General features: G+C 41.2%; 1 protein-coding gene across 1 annotated transcript in view; it reads left to right on the top strand.

Moving 5' to 3' along the window:
• The window catches only part of slc38a8a (solute carrier family 38 member 8a), a 126,844-nt gene that overhangs the window by 85,398 nt on the left and 13,848 nt on the right, over nucleotides 1-27,598 (top strand). The window contains exons 4-6 of the mRNA XM_034205872.1: nucleotides 13,335-13,439; nucleotides 20,698-20,755; nucleotides 27,258-27,372. Of these exons, the coding sequence (XP_034061763.1) occupies nucleotides 13,335-13,439; nucleotides 20,698-20,755; nucleotides 27,258-27,372 (278 nt within the window). The remainder of the gene's footprint in view (nucleotides 1-13,334; nucleotides 13,440-20,697; nucleotides 20,756-27,257; nucleotides 27,373-27,598) is intronic.

Below are 27,598 nucleotides of genomic sequence, written 5' to 3' on the forward strand. Positions count from 1 at the left end.
CTGGTCCAGGCTCTCGTCATCTCACGCCTAGACTACTGCAACTCCCTCCTGGCTGGTCTACCTGCATGTGCCATCCGACCTCTGCAGCTCATCCAGAATGCAGCGGCTCGTCTGGTTTTCAACCTTCCTAAATTCTCCCCAAACCACTCCGCTCCTCCGCTCCCTTCACTGGCTTCCGGTAACTGCTAGAATCCACTTCAAGACACTGGTACTTGCTTACCATGCTGCGAATGGATCTGGCCCTTCCTACATCCAGGACATGGTTAAACCGTACACCCCAGCGCGTGCACTACGCTCTGCATCAGCCAAACGACTCGTTGCGCCCTCGCTGCGAGGGGGACCCAAGTTCCCATCGGCGAAAACACGTGGGTTTGCTATCCTGGCTCCAAGATGGTGGAATGAGCTCCCCATTGACATCAGGACGGCAGATAGCTTGCACATCTTCCGGCGCAAACTGAAAACTCATCTCTTTCGACTCCACTTCGAGCGTTAGAACGATTAACGAAGCACTTTTATACCAATAAAGGACTGGATTACCTAAAGCCAGTTGAGTAGCACTTGAAATGTTTGGCTCTATGAAACCTGATATACTTATATGATTCTGTTTTCTTCAAGGTTGTGTCTTCCTGGTCGAATGTACTTATTGTAAGTCGCTTTGGACAAAAGCGTCAGCTAAATGCAATGTAATGTAATGTAATGTACAATTTCAATTTTATTCTTCATTTCACGTGTTTGTTTGTTCTTGTTTGTGTTTGCTCGCTTGCATGCCCTGCATAGCTATAAGAAATACTTAAGTTGTTGGTCAAGACACTTTCCATCTGATGAAGGCAAATGCCTTCCCAGATGTAAAAAAGTAGAAAACATTACATTCAGTTATTAATGCCAAAACAAACATTATTTACACTAGTATGAACCCTGTTAAAAATGTTTGTAATGTTATCTACTGTAAGTTGGTCGAACGAATGCCTCCTCATCCGGAAGCTGACCGAACAGACCCGAGCAGCAGTCGAGAGGAGCCGAGCGCATCCGCGAAGCACACAAAATGGCGACGTCATAGTTCCCATTAGCCGGCAAATCTAAATCTCTTCGGTCAAAATGTCCGGTCAAAATTATTTCCCTTTAGCGCAATACCGCTTCAGTTGCGCCACTTATGTGACAGACAAGAATAGTCAATTCTAATGTCTAACACGTAATGTGGAGAAAGAGATGTCCTGTATGGGTTGATTGTGCGTTGATCTGTTGGTAATGCCTCGGGGTTCCGGTGGGCATGTAAACAAATGCATAATGCTGCGCTATACTTTGTGACCTCACCCAGTTGCATAGCGACACTTATTGTGTAGGTGTCTTTTAATAAGCAGGTAGTCATATCATTAGCTGGATCTGATCGATATGGACATAAACGCGAGTCTAATCTGACGGGAGAGAGAGATCAGCTGAGCAGGCTGACGAGTGGACACGCAGCTCTGCATGATCACATGCAGCGGTGAGCGGACAAAACACACACTTCAGGTTAGAATATCACACTTAGCTATTTTAATGACCTCTGAAACTACCTGAACTAGTTATAGATATGTTTAGTTTTACTGTCAGGTCACTCATTACTGGATCCGCGAGCTGCATGATACTGGCATAATAGATTGCCCGATCGGGCAACCAGCAGGTGAGGCTTCATTGCCCGAGCTAAATACTAGATGGCCCCGGGCCATCGGGCAGTCGTTAATGTCGAGCCCTGCCTGAGACACAGTGTCGTGAAAAAAAAACCCAGGGTCCCCGCCGGCGGGGACCTTCGGGCTTAACAGGTTAAACATTGAAACGTCAAAATAATCATTGATATCCTCTTAAGAATATGTACAAAGGCCAAAAATACTTACAGGCAATGCTTTCAACAACATAGCAAAGAAGGATGGATGCAGATTCAAACAATAATATTCTCCTCTCTGTCCCTTTCAACCACTACTCACATGTGGGTATCACTTCCTATGTTTTTCAATGGCCGTTTCTCAATGTCGAGTATACCGGCTGCAGAGCCACTATTTCAAGTATACTACGTCATCGAGTGGCGCCGAAGGACTGTTGCATGTTAAATGCAAGCCCCCAGGAAGTGCGCCGGACTCAGATGAAAATATTCGTGCTGGCCAAACGGCGGTACTACACTTCCGTTTGGTTGCCAGGCCCGGAAACACTTTTTCCCATTGACTTACATGGGGAAAGAGTGGTCTGTAAATCGTTGGATAATTTTTTTTAAACTAAATAAACTACCCAGTATGAACACTTGTATAGCCCTTATTAAAAACATTCGTTCCTCAAGTTGTAATAATGTGCTAATAACGTTATTCTGAGAGTTATTTCCCTCTGCATTATGAACGCGCATCTAACCCACAGGACCGCGCCGCCCGGCACGTTCATGTTACGTGTCACGACCAATCAGAGCACACTGTGCTCACAGGGAGGGTGTGGGCTGGAGCTATTGGAGCTACAACGAGCCGTTAAAGGCAGAGAGTGAAATTCAGTGAATACACGTAGTTTACAGAGATGCTGTTTGAGAAACCAATGTGTGTTGCGTTTATCTTTACCCATGGATGCACAATAAGAACGGACCCATATCGTCTTACTGCCACCCCACGGAGCTGTAATAATGGATATATTGCTTTGAATTGCCTTGTGTTGAAAAGTGCTATATAAATAAACTTGCCTTGCCTTGCCTTGCCTAATTCATTATCATACTACATGGGCTGTATGATTAAATCTTGTACCGTAAATGTTGTATTAAATAAAGTTAATATTACTTATTATTATAAGTATATATATATATATATATATATATATATATATTAGGGCCGGGACTTAAAAAAATTAACGCATTTTAATCGCACTTATTTTTGCACCGCGGAACGTTTCTCACTGGATGAGTTTCAGGCGTACCGATTATACTGGAGCACCAACTAACGTTCATGACTTCAGACAACAACAAACCACAGTGAACAACAGTGGGAAATGTTGTTTTAAAAAAACGGACGGATGGAAGCGTCGATAAGAGCACGGTTGTGTGCAAATTATGCAAAAAGGAATTCGCATATCACCGCAGCACATCAAGCCTCAAGTATCACCTCAATGCAAAACATATAGCAGCTAGCGTGGAAGCTAGCGTGGACGTTAGTAGGGGTGGGCGATACCACAAAATCTGGATTCGATCCGATACCAAGTATTTCAGGGCCAGTATCGCCGATACCGATATCGATACCGATACTTTTTTTAATGAAAAGCGTCTTATGTACTTTCATATAGGGGAGAGCTGCATGACATGATTTTTGAGCAGAAATCATCATAAATAGACTAAATCTGAATTCATTTTCATGAATAAAAACAGGACAGTTTTTATAGACAAATACACGTTTTACTTTTGCAAATTTAAAGTGCAAACATGAAAAATAACAATACAAAGTGGCCAAAGTAGCGAACTGTCTTCTTGCACACATCACAGTTCGCTAAGTTTTAATGGCCAGTTGTGAAATTGCTCCACACAACGCTGCTCTTTCTCTCAGCCATCATGCGCGTGTGTTGCACTCGCGAGTCGCTGGCTGCTGCTGTCCTGCCCTGCTGGCTGCTGTCAGTCAGCTTGATAATCGGCGTTCAGGCAGGGAGCCTCGAGGAGAAGAGGACAGCAGTGGAGAGAGAAGAAAAGAGCATATACTTGTGTTCGTCTGCACATAGTTTTTTGAAGAAATTGACGAGTAGAGGAGACGAGAAAAAAAGTATAACAGTATCGATCCTATTGGCTCTAGTATCGATATTTTGAAACGTAACGTAATATCGGAGGTATCGATATTTTGGGATCGATCCGCCCACCCCTAGACGTTAGCCTCTTTTATCGTGTTCACACCAAAAAGAGCCGGTACTAAAATTAGTTCACCCCACGAAAGTCCCTGCTAGAGAGCAGGGACTTTCGTACGGCTCTCTTGTGAGAAGAGAGCTATATGTCTGATTGGCTGGGCGGATTGCAAACCACGCCCCGTAAAACTCCCAAAAAGTTTTGTGAAGCCGCCATTGTCGCCATATCCTCGCATTAGCATTATTAGCATTAGCCCAGCGCAGAAACGCAGAGAGACTAACTTATGGCAACACAAAATAAAACATGGGAGCGGTGGAGATGAGGAGGTGTCGGCGTTCTGGCGATTTACTCGGACGGCTTCAGTAGAAGCTGCTGGGACTCCCAGCAGCTTCTACTGAAGCCAGTCCCCAACTCCGGGGACTTCCGGCCGGGGACTTTGGGCGGCAGTATACGCCGTGAAGTGGTTTGCGGCCTGCCAGTAAACCCAAAGCAGAAGAAGAAGAAGTGACGTCAGCGGCTTCATTTGCCTAATCTAGCCCCAGGTTCAAAGAGTTCTCATGAACCTTTGTGGGAAAAGTACTGCGGTGTGAATGCGCCTAATGGTATACTCAAATCCATGTGAAAAAAATTGCTTCTCACTGTTCTCAGGTCAAATATTTATATGTGATTAAAAATGCGATTAATTTCGATTAATTAATTACAAAGCCTCTAATTAATTAGATTAATTTTTTTAATCGAGTCCCGGCCCTAATATATATATATATATATATATATACACAGTGCAATCATTCTTTCATGCTAAATGAAGCTCTGTTGCTTGGATATCACTAGATCCTGTTACAGCGTAATATAAGTACATAACGATTGATGTGTACATTAGCATAATTACTAGCTAGCTGCTAACTGCCGCCTCGTTAATATCAAATTCCATCATAATAACAATCCAGTACCATGCTGTCATGAACGTGCGGTGCTGTTACGTGTACGCAAATTGACGTGCTTGATGTGAACCAGCATTTTGGTTAAAGTTGCGCATGCGCTATGAGCGCACATACGGGTACTTCTCAGGCATGCCGGGTAATCTGTGACGTTTCACTCTCTCAAAAGTTGGGCCATTTTATCATCATGCGCCAATGAGCAACTCTCATAGGAATGAATGAGGCCCCGCCTCCCACACTGTATCCAGTTCTTATACAAAGTTCTTATACATCCATGGTTAAATGCCCAGCATACGGCGCCACTTGATGACGTAGTATACTTGAAATAGTGGCTCTGCAGCAGGTATACTCGACATTGAGAAACGGCCAATGCAAGTCTTTCCAATTGGCTGCTACTAACAAAAGAAGAAGTAAAACAAAAAGCAACAGCACCACCTGCTGGCTGGAGTAAGACAGCACAACATTCAAAAACTGTAATTAAAAAGCCAAGAGTACAGATTAGAACAAGCAGGGTATAAAGTAGAAAAGTAAATGTTACAGTGGAGTGAAAGATATGAATAGATATTGATTTGACTGAAGGCAGCGGCAGAAAATAGACCCCACATATTGAGCTCCCATGCTTGCAAATGATTTATCTTATTAAATGTGATCAAATATATCTTATGTAACTTTAACTTTATCTTACTTTGGTACATAAGAATATTTTGATGTTAATAAATGTGTACTTTTAAGACAGAATTTTTGCTGTTGCTACTTTTACTTACTAAAAAATTTGAGTACTTCTTCCACCACTAATACTTAGGTAATTATTTTGTTACTGAGAATCAAAAAGCCTTTATTTGTCCCGCAATGGGGACATTTACATCATTACAACAGCAGATAAAGTGAGGAAAAAAATCAAAAAATGTACCTGAGTATTTACATTTATGACACTAATAACGTTACTTTAACTACATTTTTAGGCGGCTTTATGCAATCCATAAATACACATTGAAATATAACTAAAGAACAAAGTAACTTAAATAAGAAGCACATACAATCTGTGATTAAATGCATTAAAGCATCAATAATCATAATGCAGTAATTTAACCTCTTCTACACCGCACCCCCGATACCGGGGGGGGAAACGCGTCATCTGCAGGAAACAGCGTCTGAGGGCATCTTAATATTCAGTAAACTATGAATGTTTTATATCCATGTAACGGGAAGAAACTCAGGTAACTGACCATTTTTTTTTTTTTTTAAAACCCCACAAAGCTAATGCTGAGCCTCTGAATTAGCCACGAGCGAAAATTTCTAACGGCGTGTTGCACAGAAACTCACTCATAACCAGTGTTGGGACTAACGCGTTACTGTAACGCCGTTATTTTTGGCAGTAACTAGTACTCTAACGCATTATTTTATACATTCTGTAACTCAGTTACCATTTGTAATGGCAATTTCCTTTTCCTATGTCCTATATATTTTTGCCGTTACTTTCACAGAAGGGTTGAAAAGTGATCCAGACGCAGACACAAACAGATGATTTTCCGGTCCTTAGTTGTGGTTTATGATGATGTTTATTCATCTTTACATACCAGGGTTAATTTAGCGTTCTAGTGATTCTATGAGCATCTGCCGGGCTGGTGGAATCGGTATGCTCTTCTCCTTCTGTGTCCTCCCTTCTCCTGTCACCTATGACCTCCTTATATACACCCGGTGCAGCTAAACCCCGCCACCCAGTGTTCATAAATAATATTGCACTATACATATAACTCAAATAAACTGACACACCAACAACACCCACATAATGGCTCCTACACACCGGCCCCTAATTGGCTTTAGTATGAGAAAAAAGACAATTACCAATAAATAATAAAGGAGCTATACAAAAGGTGTGTATGTGTTAGCATGTAATTCTTAAAGAATGTTTAGTTTATTTTCTTCTCCCTTATTTTAAGGGTCATCAGTCTTTGCTGTTCTTAGGTTGAAGCAGTCGTGTTGCCATCCCTCCAGCGCTGAGAGAACCTGTGGGTTATATTTTCACCCAATTCCAAGCCTCTCCTTATAGGGCTCCTGCATTGATGAGTCAGTCACTTCCTCAGGTCTGTCACTTGGGTTCAGCCGGTGCCCTGCTACCATAGCAGCAACATCGCAGATGAGCTGCTCGGTAACGTGTTTGTTGTTGGGCAAGCTGGCATGTTCTTGTCTGAATGGCAAGTCTAGGCAGTAGTGTCCATCTGACATCTTCACTTTCTCGGCCACAGGCTTGGCTTCTTCCTCAGGCACTACGTCAGATTTGTGTAACTCGACATCTGCTGTGAAGTCAGGCATGCTGTGACAGGAGTCTGAAGTCGGCTGGCTTTCAAAAGGCTCGTCTTCTGCCTCTTCATAGTAATCACCTGAATCCCGACCCTCATCTTCTTCTTCTTGGGGGGCCTCAGTTTTGCCTTCAACATCCCTATCACTGTCTCCTTTGGCATCTGCTACAACATCGCCATCCTCTTTGGCGTCTGCTACAACATCTCCATCCTCTTTGGCGTCCGCTACAACATCGCCATCCTCTTTGGCGTCTGACATGTTTGCAGAGTGATTCATAATGTTCAGGAATTGTTTGTCTTCTCTGGACATTTCCTCTGTTTCCTTGCTTGTATTTTCCTTGAAATCATGCTTGTATTGTTTGACCAATAGCTCCTCTAGGTGTACCATGGCTATCCGATTAACAGCAGCAGGGTGGCCATTAGCATCTCTGCTGTCGTTGCTTCCTTTTAGGGGACCATAGAAGACCCACCCCAGTAGGGTCTTTGCAGCGTACGGTCCTTCTCCTTGGCTATTGATCAGCTCCCAAGGTTCCAATACCTTAGGAGAATTTGTCCCAATGAGTAGGTCAATGCCAGAAGCAATTTCATTAATTTTGATGTCCTTTAAGTAAGGCCATTTTTCCAGATCTTCTTGTAGAGGAATATTGTGCTTGGAAACAGGCATGGTTTTATGTGTAAACACATCGGATAGTTGAAGGAAATTGTTTTCGTCCAGACTCGATATTTCCAAACCTGAGATATGATGACTAGACACAATCTTTCTCTGATTCATTGTCTTTAGGAGAATGTTAGTCCTTTGTCCTGTAAGGTTTAGCCTCCTCATTAAACTTTCTGTGCAAAAGGTGGATGAACTTCCATGGTCCAGAAATGCATAAGTTTGTAACACTTTGTCCCCTTTGTGGCTCTTTACTTGTACTGGTACAATGGAGAAGATGGAGTTTTCATCACCGGCCCCAATGTGACCACATGTATGAGGTGAGATGACACTATTACTTTCCATTGGCTTCCCATTCTGTTTTGTGTGTTCTGCTTCCTCTCTTTTGCCTTTTTGTTCAATGTGGAGTATTTCAGGATGGCTTTGATAGCACACATAACATGTCAAACGACTGTGGCAGTGTTTGCTCATGTGTCCTATTTTTAGGCATCCAAAACACACCCCTTTTCCTTTCAAGAAGTCCATTCTTTCTCTGTGTGTTTTCTTCAGGATGTGTGGACACTGCTCCAATGAGTGACCACTTCTTCTGCAGAACAAACACAAATGTAGGGAGTTGTGGCTTGATGGAGGTATTTTCATTCCATTCGTTGTTACATGTTCTAGCACTGCTGTTCTTGGGCAGGTAATAATTGTTGCAAAACTACTTCCCCTTAGGCTTGGTTTTCCCTTTGAAAAGGTAGAGATAACAGTTTTGATAGCTGCAGTTGCTTCATCATCCTGGATGCTTCCAAACAGAGGATCTGACAGTATCTTCACTTGCCTCTCTATGAAGCTAACAAGGTCAGGAAATGTAGCTCGATGCCCACGCTCTTCCTGTAGCTGACATGCTCTATTCCTCCACTTGTCTCTGAATTTGTAGGGTAGTTTCTGAAGTATGTGTTTCATGTTTGAAACAACATTCATTTCATCCATATAGGTGAGATGTTCCATTGCAACAACCTCTTAGGAACAAAGAGAAGGCTTGCAGTGCTTTCACATCTTCGCTTTGATCATTGTCCAGGTAAATGCTTTGTTCATGTATGCAGTGGCGATCTTATGTTCATTACCAAAGTGCTCTTTAAGCAGCTGTTTTGCCCTTTGATAACCTTGAGCTGGAGGCAGATGTTGGCAGCTGCGCACTAGGTCCTGTGGTTGTCCTCTAGTGTATTGCTCTAGGTAATGCAGGCAGTCACTTTCATCATTAGTTTTCCGCTCTACTCCTCTTTCAAATGCACGGATGAAAGCTTCAAACTGCAATGGGTCACCGTCATAAACAGGAATGTCTCTTGGAGGTAAAGTAGAAGTGAGATGTTGTTGAGCCAGCATAGCAGTGTTGTCATTTTGCCTCTGGATTAAGTTATAGATGTCACCTTGATTACCATTGTTGATTACAGGTGGTGTGATGTCAACATGTCCCTGCACATGTGTCTGTATACTTTGTCTGGGAATAGAGGTTTGGGCTTGATGAGGCAAGAATTCAGTGGCCTGTACATTAAATCTTGCTGTAGGGTTTCTGTAGTAAGAGCTCATCCCATCTGATGCTCTAGAGGTGTGTCTTGATCCCATGCTGAGCACGTTTAGCCTGGCATTGGCTTCTGCCAGCTTAGTTTGTATATCCAGTTGTTCCTTTTTCCGTTTCACCTGTTCTTCCAACTGTTGTTTCTGTTGTTGTTTCTGTTGTTCCAACTGTTGTTCCAACTGTTGTTCCTGTTGTTGTTTCTGTTGTTCCAACTGTTGTTTCTGGTGTTTTAATTGTTCCCCTTCTACATCAAGCTCATGTTGTTTGTTCAGTGCTGCCGCCCTTTCGATTAAAGCCGCCCTTTCTGCCTGGGCTTTAATTCGAGCAGAAGAGGTAGATGATGCGTGTGATGAACCAGGTTTGTATTTTGACTGAGGGTGTGATGCCTTTGAAATGCTGTCATCAGGTCCGATGTCATCTGAGCTGACACTTTGTTCTATGGCACTTCCCACAATAGAGTGTCTAATTGCCTGTCCACTCTCAGATAACCACACATTTGCATCTTGTATAAATCCATCAAATATATGCATCTTTTCTTGCAGCCACTGCCTTTGCTTTCCCATTTCTTCTTCAGGCAGTTGAAGGTCAGTTAATGATTTGTGATTTTCTTTTAGTTCATCACACAACTTCTTAAAGTCAACCAGTTTCAACTGTATTTCCTTTGCATTGTCTTCTGAGCTCATAAGCTCTTTCAGTACTTCCATTAACTTCTTTACTTGTTTGTAACTGAAGTTACTTGCTTTTTGGCAGTTTGCAATAAACAATTCCAATCCTTTGGCAGTGTGAGTGATAATCCTTTTTTCTCTCACAGATTGCAGTCCAACAGCGCCATCTTGTGACGTGACGTCAGATGTCACAGACATGATTAATGTTCACTGTCCCTTTAAGTTTCGTTCTCAGGAATTGTCCGTTAGCTGACAGCGCGCTGCTTCAAACAGCTGACAATGTTGCAGCACCACATCCATTTACTAAGCCATTGTCCAATACAGCTTAATATCTCTTTTACAATCTACTTATCACGCTGCACGGTGCACATACCCGGCCGCTTTCCCAGTCCTCTCTCAGCCTCTTCGGTCCTCGCAGGTGGGAACAATCTCCAGCTGATTGTGGCGTGTGCAGCTGCCCCGTGATGAGAAGTCGATGGTGCAATAATCCAATTATTTGTTTTCCCCGAAAACGATCCTTAATCCAATTTGAAGTGAATCCAATTGTCCAGTTTCACTCAAAAGTACGATTCCACTTAATGTAATGGCAATTTCCTTTTCCTATGTCCTATATATGTTTGCCGTTACTTTCACAGAAGGGTTGAAAAGTGATCCAGACACAAACAGATGATTTTCCGGTCCTTAGTTGTGGTTTATGATGATGTTTATTCGTCTTTACATACCAGGGTTAATTTAGCGTTCTAGTGATTCTATGAGCATCTGCCGGGCTGGTGGAATCGGTATGCTCTTCTCCTTCTGTGTCCTCCCTTCTCCTGTCACCTATGACCTCCTTATATACACCCGGTGCAGCTAAACCCCGCCACCCAGTGTTCATAAATAATATTGCACTATACATATAACTCAAATAAACTGACACACCAACAACACCCACATAATGGCTCCTACACCGTTACTACATGGTGCATTACTCCGTTAGTTTTTTTTATATAGTCAACAGCCAGGCGAACAGAGATGAGAACTGTACTTAAGTACAGTACTTGAGTAAATGTACTTAGATACTTCCTGTGTCACATGCGGAGACGGGCTATGGGCGTGTTTGTGTTGTTTACTAACAAGACTATCATGGCGGCGGCGGAGCTCAAGTCTAGTTTATCCACCTGGAGATATCCTCACTATTTCACTTTTGTCGAGCACAAAGAAAAGAAAGTTTCTGTTAAATGTAAGTTGTGTCCTGGCGGGTCAAATATCTTATCTACTGCCCAAACCAGTCATTCAAATCTCTTAAAACAAATGCAAAAACAACATGCTGGGACGAAGCTAGTAGCTAAGACCACAGAGACTCAGCCGACGCCACTCCACCTCCACCTAAGCAACAGCGGCTGGATTTTAACCAAGGGACTGCTAGCCAGGGAAAAGTCGATAAAGCCATTGCACGGTATGTTGTAGAACACATGCAGGCTATTGCTACAGTGGAGTCACCCGCTTTCAGGGAGCTAGTTAGCATGATAGCATGTCCGGGCGGCACACGGCATATGGGACGGAAAACTTTTTCCAACTACCTGGAGAAAGAATATACAAAAATGGAAAGCCAGCTAATATCGATGCAATCCAGATTACATATAATGCATGTCAAGTTGATCAACAGATTGTATTATTCTCCAATGCAATAACAGTACTGAAATGAAGGCTATAAGGGCATTAATGGGAGCCCTTTCTTTAAGTAACTTAAACGTTACTTTTCACTGTAACGCATTACTTTTTGGTGTAAGTAACTAGTAAAGTAACTGAGTTACTTTTGAAATTAAGTAACTAGTAATGGTAACTAGTTACTGGTTTTCAGTAACTAGCACAACACTGCTCATAACACCCTTATTACTTATCGTGGCTGCACGCCCAACCCATCGATTTGCATCGTGAGATGACACAGAATCGATCGTTACATACATCATCACTCCATGATAAGAACTCGCGAAGCTATTAACAAGAACAGACATCAAAACATGTGGCGCTGGGTAGCTAAAAACGGCAACATGGCTCACCTTTGTCGTTGTCTGATCAAAAGTGGTCTTCAATGACATAAAAACGATAAAAACGCTGCTGAAGTTAATCCATAGGTTAATCCAATGTGTCTGTGTCCCTTTGAAATTATTTCTGATAATCCATAAGCAATAAACCTGCTTTTCCGTTTCCAGATGTCAGAGCGAGAGATAGGTTCGCTCTGATGCAAACCTGCATGCGCAAAGCCCCCACCTTCTATTTTTTACCATGTGTGTGTATGGGGAAATTCCCCTTCGATTCTATTGGCTCTAACGGTCAAAAAGAGATGTCAAAATCGACCAATGGGTTCCAGAGAAACGGTAAAAATGGCCATTTCCACCCAAATCACCTCAGAGGTGGAGTTTTTTTTGCTAAACCTCTCTTAAAAAGGTCAAATGTCACTTGTTTTGCATCAATCTTGATACAGGGTACTTATTATTTGTTGTACTTTGGATTCCTAAAGCTTTTAGTCTACCTTACCATCATCCAAGGGTAGTTTTCACTATAAGTAAAAAATCTTTGGACGGACACTATAATTTTTCAATCTGAATTTTCTTTAAAATAAAAAACATCTATATTGATTCTGACTTTTCTACATCCAACTCACAGGTTTATCATTACTTTGAGAAAAAAGATTATTAATTTAACCCTTTTTAGAAGGGAAGATATGGTCATTTGTTCTGGGAATGTCATTTTCGAGCCTGAGACCTGAAAAACAGGCTCAGGGCTTAACAGGTTAATGACTAGTGTGCAAGTGTCTTTTGGTGTTAATAATTGTGCTCTTTCAACTAAGATCTTGATTGCAGGACTTTCCCTTTCACTAATGGAGTAATGCTACTTTCACTTATTTAAAATATCAGAGTACCTTTTCCAACACTGCTGCTGAGGAAAGTAGCCTTTATCTCACGCATCCTACACACGGTTCCGTTGCGAGCTTCAACGGAGACGCTTCCCATTCACTTTGAATGGGGGGACGTCACGCTTTGCCGAAATGAATTGTGGTTCCGTTGCTTTGCTTTGCTCGCAGTGAAAGTTGAGAAAGGTTCAACTTTAAGCGTTGATGGAAGCGCCAGCCAATCAAATCATATGCCAGTACAAGCGCTAGCCAATCAAACCGCGTACTTTGTGTGTCCGGGGCGGGAGATTAATATGATTGGTTGTTGGTCGTGTTAACCCCAAGCGCCAGACACGGCCACCGGCAAGCTTCAACGCGATGGAACCGTGTGTAGGATACAACAGTCCTGCATGTGTGTGTGTATGTGGATAAATGATGATGTGACTCTATTGAGGGTCCTGCAGCCAGTTTCCAGTCATCCCTCTCTCTCTGACCACAATGTCCCTCCTCTCTTCAGTGTTCTGGGAACTGTGGCTGCGACCTACCTGGCAATCGCCGTCATCGTCAAATACCACACCACGCCTTCTGTTATCGTTCACATCGCCCCTCTCTACACCGGAGGGTAAGTGTGTGTATGATGGGACTCAAACAATCTCTTTGCTTCTTCGCTCACAATGGCTGGTGGAATCAACATTGTTGTCGAGAGTAGATGCAGACACATTTCTTCCAGCAGGAGTGCACTGAAGTATCAAAGCTTTAATTAAGTATTTTTTTCAGTCTTTCACAGCTATATACATTTAAAACACATACTGTTTTTTTCTTAACATTTTATGAGCTACAATTCACTTTTGTGCAGATATAAACATGAAGCAACAGCCAGGTTAGCGTAAAGAAGTAAAGTTAGCAGGGAAAAGGGTTTAAGAAGAATCTGAAATCCTTTGTTTCTCCCACGGTGGTTTAATAGATATAATACCAGCAAAGAGGACAGGGCAGAGGAAAGGGGGACACAGTCTTTGTGCGGTGGTTGTTGTAAATACAATTGTTACCTTGTTGAAAAAGCTTATTTCTTCCCTTCCCTCAACCCCAGCTTTCACACAAAGCTAAGCTGACTGTGTAGCTCAATTTTTAACAAAAAAGGATTTTCGAGGGATTTAATACTTGGCAAGAAAGCAATGATTGTATTCCCATAATTGTCAAAATGTCTTCCTCTTTAAATTAGTGTTGGTCTGGATCTTTCAAAATTCTATGACAAACTGTGTTTGAGTATTAATTAGCAGCCTGTATTTACTTTTGTCTGCATGACTAAAACCTCAGAAGCTTAATTGGAGTAGAACAAAAGTACGTTTTTCTTTATTTATAAGTCAACTTCTGTATTGAGGGTTGTATTTTTCTATGCCTTGAATAAACTAATCCTAAAGTTTACATGAACGCATATCATGAGCCATTCCATATTTTACATACTGTTAATGCACTTTACTTTTTACATTTTTCTCATTTCTGTTCAATGCTACTGCTGCACAATTTATATTCTAATTAACTGCACATATTTTATTCAAGTAAATTGTCATGTTCCTTTTGAACTTCATTTTTTAAATATTTATATTTCTTCTAAAAAAACGTTTTATATAGTTACATATTTGCTCCTTTTTACATCTTAATATAACGCCAAGTGTATCATATTTGATACATGAGTTTCTGAGACCTCTACGTCATCCAAATGACTAGTACGTTCCTAAAAGACCTGTTGTATGCAATGTGATACATGTCTTCTGCCCTCTGGTGGATCATGCGGGCACTGCAGGCTGTAGAGCGCTTTTAATGACCAAATCCAAAATGGCTACCGTCATGTAACGGTTCAGACGCTTTTGGAAGCATCATCTTTGCCAATATTGAATAAATTACGGTAAGAATTACTTTTATATTGTGACTGATATTTCACTATGAATATTTACTGTATTGAAGCAATTTATAATCAGTTTATATTTTGTAGCTTATTTCATAGAGAAATTGTGTTGAAAATGTATGTATCAAATAGTATACAGCAGGTTTTTGAGTACATTTCTCCGGAAAATATGTGACGTTGGAAAATATGTGTCGTTGTAGTACATTTCATGATGCAATCTGCATTATGCTTACCAGAATGCCAAAAACACTGTTTAGATTATTTAATTAACCTGTTAAACCTCAGTTGGGGGCTGCGGGGTGTTTTTTCAAACACAGACATCACAACACGTCGCATTACGGAGCAAAAATGGAACATCGTCTCACTTTAGCTGTTATTCTGATCAAAAGTCGATAAAAATGATAAAAACGCGGCTGAAAGTTAATCCATAGGTTAATAATCCAATGTGTCTGTCAGTGTCTGTCACTTTTTGTGTGTATGCAGCTTCCGGTTTTGGCTACGCGTCACTCTCACTCCTTATTTGGTAAGGTGTGTATATGTGGAAACTTCCCCTTGATTCCATTGGCTCTAGCGGTTAAAAAGAGATGTCATAATTTGTGTTTGCATTTACTTTTAGATGGCAAAGAAATACTCTGTTGCTGATGCCATCAGCATGATTATGGATGGGAATTCAAGTGACATGGAGCAGTTAGGAGAAGATGAGGATGATGATGAGGACTGGACTCCTAGCGCAAGGTTTACTGAGGGAAGCTCCGATAGTGATAGTGAAGAGGAGGAAAGTGTTGACCAGATGAGCACAGAGTTGAGGAAATAAGTAGAGGGCCCAACAACAACAACAACAAAGCAGTCAGCACGAGGCAAAGGGAAAAGGAAAGAATACAGGTGGAGAAATGTACAATATGATCTTCCAGCTGTTGAATTTGATGAATGTGTTGAGGAAGCCTCAGAAGACAGGTGTGACTGGACACCATACATGTATTTCAAACAGTTTGTTACAGATGAAATGCTACAGGAAATAGTAGAACAAACAAACTTGTATAGTGTACAGAAGCAGGGTAAGTCAGTCAACACAACTGCCAAAGAAATTGAGCAGGTTCTGGGTATGTACATGCCAGAGATGGGGACTCGAGTCTGTGACTCGGACTCGAGTCGCACTTAAGTCGCACACACAGAGACTTCAGACTTGACTTGGACTCCTGCTCAAAAGACTTCAGACTCGACTTGGACTCGTGTTTTGGGACTCGTGAACAATCATTGTGTTTTCTATTTTTGGCGTATTAAAGGTGGGGTAGGTAAGTGTGAGAAACCAGCTCGAGATCGCTAGAATTTGAAAATACACAACCGGAGAAAATCTGCCACTTCCTTACAGAGCCCCTCCTCCAACACACACGAACGAGCACATGACCAATGAGGGCACGAGATAAGTTTGTGCCCCGATGGAAGGCTGACAGGCAGGTAGGCCATCCAGTTATTTTAGCCGGGCCGGCTATCGGGATGTTAAGAGTATTCCATGGAATATAACAAAAAGTGTATCTCGAGCCGGTTTCTCAAACTTACCTACCCCACCTTTAACATTAACATCATGGTAACACCATGGCGACCGGCGGCACACCTGCAGCTGTACCGCTTGCAGGTTCAACTATAAAAACTACGAACAAAAACGCCGGCGGCACCAACAAAAGGAGCGCACACTGCAAAGTCTGCAATATTAAAATCAAGGATGCTGGTGCAACAACGTCAAATTTCATCAGGCACTTGAAAACTCACCCGGAGAGGTCAGTCACATTAACGCATATGGACGGTTAGCAAACATGTTTAGCTCAGCATCAGCTATGTAATGTTAACTTAGCTTGCTACTAGCTTTGTAACTGAATATTTGAAAAGATGAGTGAATGTTTGCTTGTCACACTTGTTTGCGTTGAGTGGCGTTGACATCCAACTCTTGACATGACATAAAAAAGGTCGGTAACGTTAATCAATACGTTCCGCTGCCACCATCTACTGGATAACGTTAAACGTAGAAAAATACATAGTTACATACATAAATACATCTGTCGGTTTATAGGCAGGTTACAGGTTTATTGTTGACCACGTAACGTTAATGTTACAGGTTTATCAGGTTACCATTACACTGGGTTTGAGTGAGAGGATAGAGGAATATGTTTATTTATAGTAGACTTAAAAGATGTCATTAGAGACCCAGTGTAATTAAACAATACGGTTGCAGAGGTCAAATTTTAACATTTTTGTCCACTGGCCAAATGGCTAGTGAATGTTGAAATGTTACCAGCCACTCAATAGATTGCCATTGTTATTTGTGGCTGGTGCGTGCAACATACAGTACCAGCCACTTGCATGATTTACCAGCATCTGGCTGGTAAATGGTGTTAATGGTAGATATCTCTTTTGGAACAGGTCATGTTTTAATATCACCAGTTCAGTATATTTCAGATAATATTGCAGCAATAGTTTTTTAGTTGCAAATGGCACAGAACAAATGTTTACTTTTAAGTACTTTTAAGTACTTTTAACACAGTTTCCCTGCGGGGGATTAATAAAGTATTTGTGATTCTGATTCTGAAGTGTTTTGCTTATAAGTTGTTTGCATTTAGCATTTAGTGTGATGTTTTTCCTCATATTGCATTGCAATAGCCTGTTTAAAGTGATCATATAACAAACAACTAATCAGTACTGATACTGTATGCTAATAGATATAGGAGTGATAATAATACAGTAAATGCTTTGAATGTCTTAGATATAGCTGTGCAGTATTCTTAACAGACTGGATAGCAGCAGACAATAGAAGGCTTATTACAACCAGAAGAGACATGAGACTTTTATTTTTTAGAGACTTGACTTGGACTCGTGACCAAAGACTTGAGACTTGATCAAGTCTCACCCCACAAAGACTTGAGACTTGACTTAGACTTGCAAAAAAAGACTTGTGAACATCTCTGGTACATGCACATGGGATTAGTACAGATGCCCAATGTACGAGCCTATTGGGAGATGGAAACAAAGTACCATGCAGTTTGTGATGTGATGTCTCGAGATCGATTTCTGAAATTTCGGACACTGATTCACTTCCAGGACAACTTTAATGTGTCTGATGATGCAAAGAAAGACAAACTCTGGAAACTCAGGCCATGGTTAAAAAAAACTACGTGAACAATTCCTATGCATACCTCCTGAAGAATGTCATGCAGTTGATGAAATTATGGTGCCGTTCAAGGGAAAGTCTCATCTTCGTGTTTATATGCCAGCAAAGCCTCACAAATGGGGGTTCAAGATGTGGGGACGTGCTGGACAAAGTGGCTACCTTTATGACTTTGATGTTTGTCAAGGTCCAGAAAATCCAGACAAGGAGAGATCTGATGTTGGTGTTACTGGAGATGTTGTCCTGAAAATGACATCAACCCTTCCAGCAGGAAGAAATCACAAAGTCTTTGCAGACAACTATTTCACATCAGTTCTACTGGTCGACCACCTGAAAGAGAGAGGAATCCACTACATAGGCACTGTCCGAATGAACAGGGTCAAAGACTGCAACATGATGGATGAAAAAGAGCTCAAGAAAAAGGGAAGAGGGTCAATGGACTTCAGAGTAAACCAGGAAAACATCATCGATAGATGGTTTGACAACAAAGCTGTGAACCTACTCTCCTCTTATGTTGGCATCGAACCAACTGGAAGTGTGAAAAGGTGGGATCGAAAAACCAAGACACACATTATGCTTCCCAGACCAGCCATTGTTGAAGCATACAACAAGTTCATGGGAGGTGTTGACCTCCTTGATATGCTGTCTGCACTCTACAAATTCAGCTTCAAATCCCGAAGATGGTACATGTACATTTGGTGGCACACTGTCACAGTGGCAGTTCTCAATGCATGGAACCTCTACAGAAGAGACCAGAAGAAACTTGAGCCCAGGACTGCTTTCTTTCACCTACGAAACATCTCCAGACTCCGGCCCTCTCTCCCCGACCCCGTTGCAGAAACATTAATTCATACCTTCATCTCTTCTCGTCTGGACTACTGCAATGGAGTTCTGTTCGGGGTCACCAGCAAAGCCCTGGACAGGCTCCAGTACGTCCAGAACTCTGCAGCCAGGCTCCTCACCCACACTAAGCCCTGGCAACACATCACCCCTACCCTCATCCACCTTCACTGGCTCCCGGTCAAGTCACGCATCCAGTACAAACTCCTCCTGCTAACTTACAAATCTCTCCACTCCCTAGCCCCTCCATACATCTCTGACCTCCTTCAGCCCTACACCCCCTCTCGTCACCTGCGGTCCTCTGACAAAGGGCTGCTCTCCATCCAGCGCTCCAAGCTGAAAACATTTGGCAACAGAGCCTTCAGTGTCGCAGCCCCCACCCTCTGGAATTCTCTCCCCTGTGCAATCAGGAATGCAGACACTCTGGACACCTTCAAAAAACACCTCAAACACCATCTGTTCACTCAGGCCTTTGGCCTCAACTAATATACAGTACTCAGCAACCTGTTCCTGTTTTTGTTTTCTTCAGCCTATGTATCTTTATTATTACTTTTTGTTTTGTTACTTCCCATTGTAAAGCGTCCTTGGGTTTCGTGAAAGGCGCTATATAAATTGAAATTATTATTATTATTATTATTATAAAACCCATGGCCTTGCGAAGGTTTCAGGCTTCTGTTGGCACTTCCCTTAAAAGTGCAGGAAAGGGAAAAATCAAGCGTGGCAGACCACTATCCTCTCCAGAACCGGACTCAACACCCCCCCGTAAAAGGCAACACTCCAGTGTGCCTGCTGATGTGAGAAAGGATGGCATTGATCATTCCCCAACATGGGAAACCCGACAGAGATGCAAGCACTGCACAGGCAATCATTTCACACATGTATACTGTGGGAAATGTAATGTCCATCTGTGCCTCAACAAGGACAGAAACTGCTTTTTGTCCTACCACAAGGCAAAATAGAGCTTGTAAAAGGGCTCCTGTTAAAAAAAAAAACGGAACAAAATCAGTTAATGTTTGACGGCCCCACCCACTCCAGGGTGCCTGCTTGTGTTTGTCTTAGCAGGTTCCTGGAGGTGGGCGGGGCTGTCGTCTAATACACTGGCACCTGGGCCAGTGTAGCTGGAACCCCCACAAGATCAAGGAGCGCAGTTCCCCCGCAATATCCCTTACGTTGTGGCACGCATCTCCCTTCTTTGTCGCAGCCTGTTGGTTCGGGTTGTGACATGTTCAAAATATTCCAAATGTAATAATCCATATTTGTTTTTGTGTCAAAAGGAGACGTTGTTTAGTTCAATAAATTGCCATAAAGGCCTGACGTATCAAATATGATAAAAAAAAAATCATATATGTAAATAATTAACAAATATTTTGTTGTTGTATTTTGATAAAAGGTTCAATAAACACCTCAATTTAATTTTTTTTTAGAATTTTCTGACTATTATTTGATGTGTCAGGCTTCACAGGGTTAAGCCCTCTTATTGTGTTCATGTACGCAACAATATACACCAAAACAAATTCCCTCTGTGTTAACATACTTCCTCCAATTTGTGATTCTGAAATGTATAAAATGAGGTCGCTTCATAGAAATATGTCTGCATTGCATCTTATCCTTTAATCTTCCTGAATCCATGACACACACACAGAGCAGATCATGTGTCCTCCTCGCTGCTCTCCTTGAACCCTGTGCTTGTCTTTGACATATAAACCATATGGTGAAGTTTCTCTAAATGCCACGGCATTATGAATGACGCCTTAATAATAGCCTATTTCCTCTTCTCTTGGCATCTGTGAGGAAAAATGACTCTTCCTTCCTGTGTGTGTGTGTGTGTGTGTGTGTGTGTGTGTGTGTGTGTGTGTGTGTGTGTGTGTGTGTGTGTGTGTGTGTGTGTGTGTGTGTGTGTGTGTGTGTGTGTGTGTGTGTGTGTGTGTGTGTGTGTGTGTGTGTGTGTGTGTGTGTGTGTGTGTGTGTGTGTGTGTGTAGGATCAGCTCGTGGGCCTCCATGTTCAGCGTCATCCCCACCATCTGCTTTGGCTTCCAAGTGAGTGCAACACATGTAAAATGTATTCATGGAAGAGCTTCTGACACTGTTAACATGTGTTTGGAACATCATGCTGTGGTGAGGCTGGAGGCCACTGAGTGGTACATTAGTCACTGCAGTACTCTGGGAATTAACTTGTTGGCTATCAGAATATCGTTGTTGTTGTTTTAGAGCAGGAGTCACCAACCTTTTTGAGGATGAGAGCTACTTTCACAAAATAAAACAAGTCGGGAGCTACTTTTACTCCTCTTTATTTTGCAGTGTATATATTTAGCACATTTTAACATTATACTTTGTGTGCTGTTTGGGTCTGTGGGACCCGTCTTCAGTGTTTACTAAAATAAATGCTTTATTTGAGGGTGGACCTCACATCCTGCAAGATTGTTTTTTAAATGTTGAAGTTAAATGCATCAATCTGGTGCACTTTGAGCACAACATGCATTTATGGATACAGCTCTCAACACTCAGATGAAAGAGAGCTGTATACTTTTCAATAATCCAAACATCTTTAGAATATGATCACAACCAATAACAAATCATTTAAACTTGTTTATTCTTATCTTAAGTTACCTAGTTAGCATTCTATCTTTTCATGTAAGCATATTTTACTAATCACTCCCCTTTTAAACTGTTTTTTGTACTGTCCTATAGTACCCACTGGAATGATTTCTTACTTTATCTATATTAAATAGATAAAGGTGTGCTCTCTCTAGCTCTCTCTAGCTCTAGCTCTCTCTCTCTCTGGCTCACAGAGGCTGTGTGCTCCTCCGTGGCGATGACGGCTTGTGTTAAAAAAAACAAAAAACATATTTGTAAAGTGGGGAGACACAAACGGGATTTCGAAAAGTGGGGGGGACATGTGTTGTATAGGCTGGCACGACTAGGCTGTTCAATGGGGCTGATGTGTTGTGTAGATTCTGCCAGAAGGAACATCACGGTCAAACTCCTTATGAAGCGGGGAGGTGCCGCTCCACATTGCTTTTCTTCCCGACTGCAACGCTGGTCCCGCAAATCAAGCAATAACGTGATTGGTCGATATTCATTGTGGGGGGGGGGGGTGTTAGATAGATATAGAGTTGTAGTAAGTAGATAGAGTTCGCTATGATTGAGATTTCGTTTATGCATAGGGTAGATTCTTTTAATTACATTTCCTTTTTTGTTTTGTGTATTTTTTACATTTTGGATTTGCTTGATGAGCCTTTAGAACATGCCTTTAGAACATGCCTTTAGAACATGCCTTTAGAACATGCCCCGCGGGCGACTCACATTGCCCCTGCGGCACCGTGATGGCTACCCCTGTTTTAGAGAGTACCTGGCCTTCGAACAGTATTCTACAGACTTAATGGTACACAGTCCCAGACAACATCCTAAATCATATCGCAGTTGCAATATCAGTCATTTTACAAATTGTGCTTTCAACATCTACCTAATTTGGAGGTTAAATTGTTAAAATTAAACCATTAAGATAATTAGTCCAGAGCTATGGAATATACATGAATCTTTTCTTTTTCATTGTAGCTTCTTTACCCCCAAGTGTGCAGAAACTAAAGGTTATAGACTTCTTTATAAAATACAGAAATGTGAAATGATCAGAATTTTAATTGGTACGGGCCATTAATAAAAGCTGGTTATTAATCCGTATAGAGCCTTAAGCTATTTGCCTGCTGGCAGTAGGGTTGAACAGCAATATTCATACTTTGAGAGGTCACAGGTATTGTTTTATGTATATTTTCTTACAATGGTACTGAGAAAAAGACACAAGTGTGTGTTTGAGTTAAGTGCTGCGCTGTCGGGGACCTACAGTAAATGATAATTGGTAATAATCATAGGGCATTATTTTAAAAGCTTGCTGCTATTATCTTTCATGTACTAAAATGCTATAGTGCTAATAACATGTAAACCCACATGTTTTGGTTGTATAACATTACTGTTTTGAAGCATGTTATTTTGCACATAGTGTTACAACCATAGCTGGCAGTATCTTCAAATGTACTCTACAGCTATCTCCTCATCTCATCTGTTCATTCCTATGGAAGTTGCTCAGTGGTGCATGAAGTGGCGCCCCGGAAGATTCAGAAATTACCCAGATCACCCAGGGCCTTGGGCCCATAGAGCATTTGCACTTAACTTTCCCTCTTCCGATCTGCCGGGTATCGGCTAAGTCAAATGATTGTGGAGGGAAAATAACTCTGGATTCTAATTTTAGCACACATTTTTAGAAGCGCTATAACATTTGTATTACTAGGTAGTTTATTTGGCAAAGTATAAGCTGATTTACAGATGTCTCAAGTCAACAGGAAAAAGTATTTTTGGACCCAAATGATGTCAGTCTGGAACTAAAGTGTAGTAACACTGTATGGCCACTATGAACATTTGCTTCAGTGGACAGCGCTCTCCCTGTGGGCTTGAACCGCACACGGCTGCTGAGCTCTCACTAGAAGTTATGAGCGCTGCTGTTGGCTAGCTAGCTTGGTAGCTACGATCCTTTGCCGTACCAAATCACTACTTGCTGTTCAATTAACCCTAGAAATGTAAAGCTATAGTACCGGTGGTATGTTACTGAAATGTTGGGGAAAAAACCTCCCACATGCATAACTTCCATCTGAAGTGTTCACTGGAGTTTAACTGTTTGCGTAATTTCCGTGTCGTTGTTAAGGTGGCGATCGTTGAATGTGAGAGTGTCCAGCTTCATTTCATTTTTCATTTTTTCATTTTCAGTCTTTATTTCGAACAGATTAAAAAATAACAAATACAAAATAATAAATGTGAACAACAGAATACCGTATTGTTATAATACAGTATTTATCCACATTCATGGTAATATTTGTATATTAAAAAAAAAGGTCTTCATATTAATAATAATAATAATAAATCATATGTGTCTGAAAGGGAGTAGGAGGAAGCAAATGCTTATTAATTCCCACCCCTTACTTGATCAATGATTGTCCTTTAAATCATTATGCAAGTTATTCCTACATACATTTACCTTTATACATACATATACAATCATTTATCATCTTCAATCACCTTCTTCATTCTCATAGTTTTCCCAAAAAGTGTTTCTGTACATCCTTTTAAACTGAATTATGCTTGTGCTTTGTTTGAACTCCTGCTCCAAACCATTCCATAAAATCACCCCACAGATTGTTAAACTCATACTTCTCAGAGTTGTTCTGACCTTGAGTTGTTTAAAATGTAGATTTCCTCTCAAATTATACCCACCCTCTCTTTCTATGAACAATGTTTTTAATTTCCTAGGAAGTAGATTATGTCTTGCTCTGTACATGATTTTTGCCGTTTTAAATGTAACCAGATCAATGAACTTCAATATGTGTGACTTCAAAAATAATACATTAGTGTGTTCAAGATATCCAACATTATTGATAACTCTTATAGCCCTTTTTTGTAATGTGCATAACGGCTGTAATAATAATAATAATAAATGATATTTATATAGCGCCTTTCAAGGGACCCAAGGTCGCTGTAGGTTGGTTTTGTACGTGTTTCCCCAAATCTCCACACAGTAAATCAGATATGGCAATATGAGTGTGTTATATAGAGTATACAATGAGTTATAGTCCAGAATGTATCTGGCTTTTCCCAATATTGCCAGTTTTGCTTTTACATGAGTGATATGAGGTTTCCAGCTGATTTTGTGGTCTAAAACCACACCAAGGAACTTAATTTCATATACTCTTTCTATGTGTATGTTATCTAGTATTAATTGTATCTGTGGATTTGTTTTATGTTTTCCAAATAACATAATCTTTGTTTTGCTTATATTTAATGATAATTTGTTTGTGTCACACCAATGTTTTACTTTAATCATTTCTGCTGTTATCACTTCCATTAGCTCTTTCAAATTGTCACCGGAACAAAAAATATTAGTGTCATCTGCAAATAAAATACATTTCAATATATTTGATACTCTGCAAATGTCGTTGATGTATATTATGAACAGCTTTGGACCCAACACGGACCCCTGAGGTACTCCACAAGTTATGTTCATGAATTCTGATTTATGTTCACCAATTTCAACAAATTGTTGTCACCCAGTTTAATCCCACCCCTCTGATGCCATACCGTTCCAGTTGTATCAGTAAAATATTGTGATGGTGTCAAATGCTTTTTGTAAGTCTATAAATATTCCCACTGCTTGTTTTTTATTGGCCATGCAGTTTGCTATTTCCTCACTTAATTCCATTAGTGCCATAGATGTTGATCTATCTTTCCTGAATCCATATTGACTGTCGTCCAAAAGCTGATGTGTTTCCATGAAACTGTCAAGTCTTTTTGTAAAAAGCTTTTCAAGGATCTTGGAAAACTGAGGGAGCAATGAAACAGGTCTGTAATTTGTGTAATGGTGTTTATCCCCAGTTTTATATAATGGTATAACTTTTGCTATTTTCATTTTATTTGGGAATTTACCAGATTGGAAAGACAAGTTAAAGAGATGAGTCAATGGTTCTGCAATTTCTTCAATAATGTTTTTTACTATAATCATATCAATATTATTCCAATCGGTCGAGAATTTGCTTTTACATTTTCGCAAAGTATCGATGATTTATTTTTCTTCAACTGGTGTGAGGAAGAAAACACTCAACTTTTTGAATGTTACGAGTGCTATATCTGGGTGCTCATAGTACATGTTTCTATACTACGCATTGGGATGTACTTTTGCACTCAAAACAGCAAATGTAGAACTAAGTGATTTGAGACACAGCAAATATGTCTGTATTGTTTCTGCATAATAATGGAACTGACTTTGAACAGTTGGCATTGGATCTCTGGAAATAAACATTGCTGTTGAATTTAAAATAATGTTTCATCCATTGTATTGGGTTAGAGGCAGAAGTTTTTAGAAAAATAAAACCACACCATCCATAGGGCCCTTCACTAAAAGAGGGAAATAAGTGCCTCTGCATATCTCTATGATGTGACCTCGGCAAACACTGTGGGTTTTCTTAATAATTATAAATAACTGTACTTTATCAAGAGTGTGTTAAAGTGAAAGAAAGGTCACAGCTCGGCAGGATCTCAGCACAGTGAGCTTTTCATATTTAATAGCAGGGTGCGGTACGGTAAAAAACGATCATTCTGTCAATCTGAAGCACAGGAGACTGATGTGTAACTCCACGGGTTGCCAAGGTAACCCCTGAGGTATGCTGGCTGGATTGAATAAAAGGAGAGGAAAGTACGAAGGGACAGATGCGTGTCCTCTCACACAGACACACACTCGCTCCCTCTGGGTGAGTGATTGCTCTGAAAGGAGAGTTGATGAGATCCTGAGAGAAGGGATGGGGGGGGGGGGGAATAGAGATTTAAAATGGGTGATGGCAGCTGGGATCAAGTGGGGACAAGAGTCTGTATCCTGACCTGCGATGGTTCAAGCCGATCAGAGCCCGTAGCTTTGCTTTAACTCCCCGTTTCAGATCAGTTCATCACACCTGCAGAAATCATAAGACCTCTGGATCCTGCAGTCTGAGCTCCAGACTGATGAAAGGAAATCCAAGGAGGACTGATGGATGAGACAATCTGACCAAGAACTAGTCCCTCTTTGATCAGCATCTAGTCTGAGTTTTATTCAAACCAATCACTCTTTAGGAAACAAACTACAAGTCGTTAAGTGGCTAAAATCAGGCCTGGTTGGCTTTGTCTGAAGCGCAATCAAAACCCATCATCAACCAAACTCGCTTGAAATAACAAACAATGACCAATACAAAAATCTAAATGTTAAAACCATTGTGGCTGTGGCTCATGGGGGAAATGCGTTTCTAAAAATCGTATGCTCAGTTTGTTTGGGCAATTACTTAATTTGCTCCAAACACAACAAAATTCTTCCACTGAGATTCATGGCTTTTGGACCCACAGTTGGTGTGTAAAGGATTATGGGCTGCACATTATCCTGCCAATTACCCGGCTACGCACTAAATAAACCGACTTGAAGCATCATATTATTTAAACAAGTTTTATTGCTTTAAATATGATTGAATTGCCTCTGCTAAGAAGAAATGGTCAGTTCTACTGCTTATTATTGGCTGGAACTGTGGCTTCAGCAACGTTACTCAAAATGACGGCAGCACTGATCAAGGTTTTCTTGTCTGTTCACATTTTCTTTTCCATTCTCACTGCAAGAGCCCATCATGTTCTCTCTAGTGTTTACTTCCTGTCTGTTTTCTGTTGATTTTTCTGTCTTTAAACCTATTTCCTTCTCTTGTGCGGTTTTCTTGTTCATGTTTGAGTTTTCTTTGCTGTACTGCAGACAGTTAAGCCATTACGAATCAAAACGTTTTCTGCTCCATAAAAATTCAAATTCAAAAAGTATTCTGTGGGGTTTTCTGATGGAGGAAACTCCTCTGTTTTCTTTGGCTACCACTAACGTTAAATCTACCGAATTTCTTTCTGCAGATTGATATGCTTGCACATAGCCCCTTGATCAGGGACTTTTGCAGTAGAACTGAGTATTCAACTGAGCCGTATAATATCCCCTTGTCTGTCCCAGTGCCACGAGGCGTCCATCGCCATCTACAGCAGCATGGAGAACCAGCGGCTCTCTAACTGGGTCTTCATCTCCATGGTGTCCATGATCTTCTGTTTCATCATCTACTCCCTCACAGGTCAGACCACCTCCTTTCCCCCCCCCCCCCCCCCCCTCTCTAATAGGGCTTTCATACCAACGTGATTCCCGTTCTAGCTCCGTGCTATAGCTTTTCTGGTTCGAAACCGGTTTTTCTTTTCAGCCCCCGTTTTGTTCACACCGCCTAGAGCCCGACTGGTACTGCCGCTGCTGCGTCATGACGTCACCGTTTCCGTCGCTGATTTCCTCCCCAACGGCGTTACGGC

This window comes from Gymnodraco acuticeps, unplaced genomic scaffold (genome assembly GCF_902827175.1).
Source record: "Gymnodraco acuticeps unplaced genomic scaffold, fGymAcu1.1, whole genome shotgun sequence".
In the NCBI taxonomy this organism is placed as follows: domain Eukaryota; kingdom Metazoa; phylum Chordata; class Actinopteri; order Perciformes; family Bathydraconidae; genus Gymnodraco; species Gymnodraco acuticeps.